Source organism: Dipteris shenzhenensis, chromosome 6 (assembly GCF_047967505.1).
Source record: "Dipteris shenzhenensis isolate YYH24624 ecotype China chromosome 6, Dip_SZ_1.0, whole genome shotgun sequence".
Classification (NCBI taxonomy): domain Eukaryota; kingdom Viridiplantae; phylum Streptophyta; class Polypodiopsida; order Gleicheniales; family Dipteridaceae; genus Dipteris; species Dipteris shenzhenensis.
Genome location: NC_141601.1, coordinates 19659816 through 19668285, shown reverse-complemented (window position 1 = coordinate 19668285; position 8470 = coordinate 19659816). Strand labels below are relative to the sequence as shown.

The 8470-nt window shown below is 41.5% G+C and overlaps 1 protein-coding gene across 2 annotated transcripts; it reads left to right on the top strand.

Annotated features, from left to right (window-relative positions):
- Positions 1–3860: 3860 nt before the first annotated feature.
- On the top strand, positions 3861–7156 carry LOC147900905 (UPF0481 protein At3g47200-like). Of its 2 annotated transcripts, XM_087375936.1 has the most exons (3): positions 3861–4215; positions 4368–5629; positions 6899–7156. In XM_087375936.1, exons 2-3 carry the CDS (start codon positions 4449–4451, stop codon positions 6912–6914), a joined length of 1197 nt encoding a protein of 398 aa, XP_087232062.1. In that variant the 5' UTR covers positions 3861–4215; positions 4368–4448; the 3' UTR covers positions 6915–7156. The 2 variants fall into 2 exon arrangements, with proteins under 2 accessions (XP_087232062.1, XP_087232061.1); XM_087375935.1 differs by having other exon boundaries at positions 3861–5629.
- The last annotated feature ends 1314 nt before the right edge of the window (positions 7157–8470 follow it).

The following is an 8470-nucleotide window of genomic DNA, read 5'->3' as shown; positions in this document are numbered from 1 at the left end:
TTGAAGTTGACGCAGAATATGCGGGTCCTTCGCAATGGTGATAATTGTGTTGAGCAAGAGTCCATGCAATGGGTTCTGGACATTGGCAATGGGATAAATAGATGTACAAAAGAAGATACTGTTGTGATTCCATTGCAAATGCTTTTAGAGACAAAGTCCATGGAAGGCCTCATTGGATGGGTGTATCGAGGGCTTGCAACTGTTTTGGACTGTGCACTATACTTTCGAGAGCACGCTATTCTTGCACCTCGAAACATCGAGGTTGATGCAATTAATGCTACGGCATTGAAGGCAATGCCCGGTGAGGAAAGGAAGTACCTAAATGCAGACTCAGTGGACAACTTAGGGGGAGACTCCTTTTTGTTTGTAGTCAAGTATTTGAATAGTCTTGATCTTGGTGGTGGATATCCCCTGCATCGGTTGGTTTTGAAAAGGAATGCTCCTATAATTTTGTTGCACAATTTGAATCCTCGCCAGGGTTTATGCAATGGGACACAGTTGATATGCAAAGAATTTCACACGAAAGTGTTAGAAGCTGAAATCATTACTGGTACCAAAGCTGGTGATAGAACGTTTATTCCAAGGATAACATTCATTCCGACCAACCTTAAACTTCCATTCGACATGAGGAGACGACAATTTCCTATCCGATTGGCATTTGGCATGACAATCAATAAGTCACAGGGCCAAACATTATCTGTTTTGGGGCTGTACTTGGCGACACCGTTATTCAGTCATGGCCAACTATACGTGGCATTTTCACGTATCCGAGCATCAAACACTATTAAGGTTTTCATTTCGCAGAGTGCGTCTGATGCCAGGTGTGAGGAGATGGATAATACTTCTTCCACAAATGTTGTGTACAAGGAAGTTTTGCAATTGGCAACATCAAGAGCCTAGGAGTATGACATTGCTCTTTCAAGCCCTCCTCAGACTTTCTTGGGTGGCAAATCTTCATTTTGGTAATCTTTGTATAGCTTTTTTTAAGCTCTTTCAATATTCCAACTATCATAGGTCTTTGGGAATGTTGGCTATTTATACAAATATGAAGTGAGACGTAATATTTCATGACTTTGTCCTTGATAATGTTTGGATTTCATTTTTCATTTGAGTTATGGGTTTGTGATACACTACAAACTATTTTCTCTTCAAAGCATATTGTTTTTTCTAATATCTGTAGATTGACACGTGCATTCTTTTTTGCAATGCGATAGGATGTCTAGCCAGTTCACGTTTGTTACCAAAACAAGAGCGCAAGTGCAAGGTACATAGTTGCTTGACAACCACATTTTAAGTTGATATGTTTAATAGTATAGTCACTCACTTTTAGAAAATTGTAGATCCTGCAGACTGGGGATCTCTAGAGAGTGTGTAACTATTGGTTGATTTGCTTGAGCTGGAGAGCTACCTTGGGTAAGAACTGTGTACATTGTTTGTTGCTTTATTTTTGTTAAAACAAAAGGTTTTTTGGATTATATGTGAGTGGGAAAACATGCTATTGTTTGTCTTTTAGGACTCTTCCTGATTCAAGGTTTCCAATAAATCTCCACGTCTACAATCCTTTGGATGGACGAGTCCATTTGGGATATTACGCTGTCTTGGCTTACCGGCTTCATAGGGATGATGGACCACAGACCATCACTGTTCGCTGGCTGGGATACTATGAACGTGTGCGGACATGAATTTTCTATTGAGGGCAAAATGGGGACTACATGTACACCTTTGTCAGCATTGTTGATAGCCCTTTGCGTCTGAGTAAGTACTCTAAAGAATGAGTTGGGTTTTACCAACATACATGTATAAAAGTTTTATGGCTCAATAATTATAGTTCCTAAATTATCTTTCTATGTGATGCTGGTTCAGATACGATTGTTGGTACTCCGTTGTATGTTCGTAGCCACGGTGGACACGGCAGACGTGGTGGATGTGGAGTGAATGGCCATCGCAAGCTTTTCCCTGTAGTACGTGGCCGTAGACTTTTCCCTTAGGGATGTTTGTGTGTCTATTGTAGATTTTGTATGTTCAGTTATGACTTTATTTGTGGCTATGTATTTGGATATATCAATCAGTCCTTTGATGTAGCTATTGCATGTTCAGACATGTGGCTACACTTTTGGATGTGATATTTTAAAGTACTCTGTCATAGAGATTTTTTTTTGGATGTGGCGGATGTGGAGTACATGGCTGGGGCAGGCTTTTCCCTATAGTACATGGCGGTAGACTTTTTCCTTTAGGGATGTTTGTGTGTCTATTGTAGATTTTGTATGTTCAGTTATGACTTTATTTGCAGATGTGTATTTGGAAAGAGTTTCACACGAAAGTGTTAGAAAGTGAAATCATTACTACTACCAATGCTGGTGATAGAATGTTTATTCGAAGGATAACATTCATTCCGACCAACCTTAAACTTCCATTCGACATGAGGAGATGGCAATTTCCTATCCGATTGGCATTTGGCATGACAATCAATAAGTCACAGTGCCAAACATTGTCTGTTTTGGGGCTGTACTTGGCGACACCGGTATTCAATCATGGCCAACTATACGTGGCATTTTCACGTATACGAGCATCAAACGTTGTTAAGGTTTTCATTTTGTAGAGCAGGCAAGAAGATGGCCCTGTAAACAGTATTGATGAAAGTCTCTTGGGTTTCAGCCGTTTAGTTAGCTGAGGATCTTCCCATTAGATGGCCATTGTAAGCACTCCATTTAAGGAGACGAGTAACCTGACCTGTCTACGATAGGCTAGTGACCCGCTCCGCGGGTCTCACGATGCTAAATGTCTAAAACCAACAATATAACAAAAGAAACATTTAAATGCAAGCAACATACTCTAACAAAAAAAAATCTCTATGAGATAGTACTTCAAAATATTACATATGAAAGTGAAGCAATAGAACTCATTGATATGTCCAAATACACATCCGCATATAAAGTCATAACTGAACATACAAAATCTACAATAGACACACAAACATCCCTAAAGGGAAAAGTCTGCGGCCATGTACTATAGGGAAAAGCCTGTGCCAGTCATGTACTCCACATCCGCCACGTCCAAAAAAAATTCTCTATGACAGAGTACTTCAAAATATCACATCCAAAAGTGTAATCACATGTCTAAACATGCAATAGCTACATCAAAGAACTGATTGATATATCCAAATACACAGCTGCAAATAAAGTCATAACTGAACATACAAAATCTACAATAGACACACAAACATACCTAAGGGAAAAGTCTGCGGCCATGTACTACAGGGAAAAGCTTGCGACGGCCATTCACTCTACATCCACCATGTCCGTCGCATCCACCGCGGCTACGAACATACAACGGAGTACCAACAATCGTATCTGGACCAATATCACATAGAAAGATAATTTAGGAACTATAATTATTGAGCCATAAAACTTTTATACATGTATGTTATTAAAACCCAACTCATTCTGAGGCGGGCTTGAAAGAGCAATGTCATACTCCAAGACTCTTGCTGTTGCCAATTGCAAAACTTCCTTGTACACAACATTTGTGGTAGAAGTATTATCCATCTCCTCGCCCCTAGCATCAGACTCAGAGGTCGTCACGGTATCATGACAAGGTTGGAAATGGATAAAGATCATCGTTTGTAGATCAGGATGAACGAAGGTAGTGTGTTGAGAGCACGATTACCGTGAAACTTTACGTGAATCCTCGTGCAATAGATAAATTTACGGTGAACACATGATCGTGGAAGCAAAAAAGGAGCTTCTTTGCCTTGTGCAAACTTTGCACGAGCGTAATTGGCCGCAAGGTGTTGAAAGAGTACGTCTGCTCCATCGCATGCATCGACCGAAATTAGCTGGAGGCTGGAGCCCTCACCCTCTCATTAGACAATATTGAAGATCGGAACTCTGAACTTGAGTCGATGAACACTCTGACTGTCGAGAGACAATATTGCAATTCACGCATCCTCGAGTCTCGTGGGTAGACAAAGCGCTGCTCGTGACGCTCGCCGTACTGGCCGCTCTACAGACTTTCCAGCAGCTCTTATCGTTTCCTTCTTCTCCATCTCCACCCTACTTAGCTGCGCTTTGCCCATGCATCATCGCCAACTATCTTCATGCACCAACGGAGTTATGGAGATCAAGGACTGTGTCGTCGACGTCGCCCCCGAGAAGCCGGAAGCTAGTTCATCGCTTCCCGGCCACCATTTTGGTCGCAACCCTGCGTTGACGATTTGTATCCAATCAGATTTCCATAGGCGGAAGTTTCCTTGGGATGTATCTCACCGCCAACGTTCTGCGCATCCCCATGCGTACTCCCCGATCTTGTTTTCTTTTGGTAGATTTCGTGCTAGGGAATCCGATGGCTTGGAACCCTTGAATGAGCAGGAGGGCTACAAGCACTGTTTGGCGGCGTCTGTGCTGAGGCATGGAGAATCTGGCTTTGACGATCTGGTCGAGAGAATTAAGATGGACGCTTTGAGGTTGAGGTCCCTCTACAGGGAAACGCGGGAGCTCAAGGCCATGGATGAGCTGCGCTTTGCCAAGGTTTTGGCAGTTGATTCTTTGGCGATCATAGCTTCATTTCTTTACGGCAGGCACCTGGATGAGCTGTTTCAATACGACAGGCCTGTAAGACGCTCCCTGGAAGAAGACGCTCTCCTCTTGGAGAATCAGATCCCACTGTGCGTCCTCCAGTATGCAGCAGTGAGGGACTGGCATAACATATCCTACGCAGAACAGAAAGAAGATCTCCTAATGCTTGTCGAAAATTGCATAACTCGGCATTCACCATTCGTGGGACTGGAAGACGTAGGCCAATGCGGGTGTGCCTGCAAGCCCCCATCTTACTACGTCCAGAATTCGCTGCTCGCTTGTCTCTACCACGCCTTCATCTGTTCGGGCAATGGAAGTAACTCAGATGCCGATCACAGGGCGGAGGAGTTTTCCGAGAATTCTCCCCTAATTTCGTTGCCATCATCAGAGCACTCTAATTCTGACAGCCATATAAGCAAGGGATCTTCCCGGAAGTATGGTACTCTATCAGTGAGAGCCTTCCCGTTAGAGCCAGACCACGGTAAGAAACCCATGTCTACTGCCCTGGACGACACTTATGCCACTCTGCCTACAGCCTCGAGGCTACGGAGCTTAGGCATTCGCATCGTGGGCCGAGAAAAGAGAAATTGCACAGGGATCCGGTTCAACCCGAAATCAGGCAAGTTAGAGCTCCCCAAGATCCGATTCACGCCGGAGACGCAACGCATCCTCCTCAACGTGCTGGCCTACGAGCAGCAATTTGACAGGCACAACGCGGTGGCATCCTACGTGCGGTTCATGGATCAGCTGATCAACAGGGCGGAAGACGTAGAACTACTGGTAGAGACGGGAGTGATCTACAATCTATTGGGCAGCGACGAGGAGCTAGCGAGGGAATGGAACGAGCTCTATCAGGTGGTACCGGTGGATGTGCCAGACAAGATGAAGGACGAGGTGAACTGGAAGGTGAAGTCGTATTGCCATCGCAGGCACCATAGCTGGCGTGCGAGGTTCTTGGAGTTGTACTGGGAGAAGAACCCGTGGTTGCTCATCTCCATTGCAGCTGGCTTCTTCCTCTTCGTTATGACCCTCTTGCAAACCGTCTACACTGTCCTGTAAGCTCTCCTCACTGCATTTGTATATCTATGTATCGCTGTATGTATATGTTTAGTCCTTCCCCCCTTCTATACATATGTATTTATCACGCATAAATAAAGAGAGCGAGAGGGAGAGAGAGAGAACAGAGACTGCCCTCCTGCCCCATTTATACATATAATGTATAAATCCTTGCATACATGTGTGTATATGTGCGTGTGTGTGTGCATGCGTGGGCATCTCTCTCTCTCTATATATATACATATGTGTGTGTACAGATATATGCATACTTTTTGTGAGCACTTAGTTGTATCCCATCGTGAGGCATATTCTTCTACCTATTCCACTGCTAGCATATGAAAATGTTAATTTTTAGCTTTTGGGCAACAAAAAGTTACCATTGTCGCACTGCATTGGTGTGGCATACATCTCACATCATCCCATCCCTTTTCTGTTGGTGAGGTATATTTCGTCCTATATCTCAAAAGTTTAGGTGCACTATTCAATAGCACTAAGATGACTATGAAGGGTCACATTTCATGTGCCTTAGCTTGAAAGTCTAAACTAGATTCTTCATGGCTACAAGGAAATTCTTGATGTTGTTCCTTATGAAACCAATAGTTGTGAGGACCTCTTCAAAGAAATGGTTTGATTAAAATTCTAAGGTTGAAAGGCAGGGAATGGTTTGATTAAAATTCAGAGGTTGAAAGTTAGGGATTACCAAGGATTGTGGTTGAAAATCATGTACCACCCAATAGTTCAAGCTAGGTTTGGAAATCTAGGTTAGGACGGTCAAGAGTTTTTCTTTTCTTTTTATATAAGGTGGTAGAATCAAAGTACAAAATGTAACCCACTACAAACTTAGAGCTCATCCTAGGTGATCCAGTCCCTATATTACAGCTCTTTCTAAGAGGTTTTAGCCATTTCTCAATACCTATACATATCACCTAGCACATCCTCTGGATTAAAATGCATAGCAACACTACTATAGTCTACAATGACCTTGCTTGGTTCACATGATGGAAACCATACTATTGACGTGCCTTTTTACTACTATTGTCATAGCCATGATTATGAGCGTTATAAAATATATGACTTTGGGAGGTTTTAAAATATATAGGTTTAGGGAATCTCATGCCTTTGTTTTATTTATTGTATCCATTTTCATTTCATTATCTCTAGCATTAAGCTTGTTTATCTTCTAACTAATCCACCTAATTGTTTAAAAGTATATAGAGTTTTAAAAATGGCAAACAACGACTAAATTACCTTGATGTTGTTTCTTGCAGGGGATTTTACCTTTAATCTTCTATTAAAAGACTACTCATGGCCAATCACCTCGTGGGCTCCTTTAGGTGGATCCTCTCACAACTCATTAACCCATATGCGGTTGGATTCAATATCTCCCCATCAAGATGGCTTGCTTTTTGTGGGTTCATGGGTTAACACCTTAATTGACATCTTCTTGAACTATGGCCACATGTACTAGAGACATCTACATATAAAGTAGCTTGGGCCATCACAAATTCTTTCTACAATTGGGTTTGGAGAGGTTTCTAATGCTATTTAAAAAAAGGCTCCTTTATTGAGAAAGTGTATGTCTTGACATGCATCTTGTGATTTCACAAAGCCTATTGTGATGTCTTGTTTAGATTATAAAACCTTGTCTTACCCTTATTGTAATGGTCAATGTAGTCATTCTCCACTTGTCAAAATTCACATTGTACTTATACTATTGCACAAAGTAATTTATGTATACAGAAAAAAGAAGAAAAAAGAATTAGCCTTTAATTTACATGCTAGAAGAAGTACAATTATAGCACTAGTGCATACAAAATTGCATGTAGATATAAAGTGGCCATTATTTCCATTGTGTTCAACATTGCAGGCTGCATGAAAACTATACAAAATGATACTAGCACGATATTCTTCATAGTTTATAAGAATGCTTCAACAATACTACAAGGGAAATTTAGCATCACAAGCCACACAAAAGCTTTACACAATAGTGCTAGCACAATATCATGTTCATAATGTAAGAGAGTAGCACATCCCATATCTTGTTGTTTTGACAAAGGCTACCTATCCTTCAAGGAGAATTCAATGGCTAACATATGATTGAACCCTTCATAGATAGGGACATTAAGGCCTTGTCTCACGAGGTGGGCCACTGCATTCCTATGAACAAATTTCTTTGCGATTTCCTCAAAAATTATTTGTTGTTCCCTACTCCTCTCACTCTCACATTTTCTCACTAGGGGGGCAAATTCCTCAACAATTATATATCTTCTTCCCTTTTCCTCTCCCTCTCATATTTTTCTCTTCCTTCTCTCATTTCTTATTACCATTGCTCATCTTTTCTTCTTGAACCCTATCTTTTTTTTTGTAGGAAGATTCTTTCTCTATCCGCCTTATCATGGGGTGGACATTCACGTCAAACTCTCATTATTTTGGCATTCTTCCAAAACTTTCAAGGTTTTTGAGCGAGATGCACTTGGCCTTCTTCTTCCATTTTGGGTTCTTCTCTTTCAAATACCGCCACTTCTTCTCTCAACTAAGATCCTTTTTTGATTTCAAATCATTTGCAATCAAACACTCGAGGCTTGTTATAGAAGTTACACAATCACTGATGTGGCTCCAATGTAACTCAATGAACCATGCATGTTGCAAGGTGTTTTGAGAAGGAGCTATTGGACAAGATTCTTTGAGAAAGGAAGAAAGAGCATTGATTTATTTTCAGATATTTTGAGCTTAGAAGGAGCTATTGGACAAGATTATTTGAGAAAGGAAGAAAGAGGATTTAGTTTCAGGCATTAGACTTGCTTATGCATGAAAATAAATATTTCTTTCAGTCACGATCA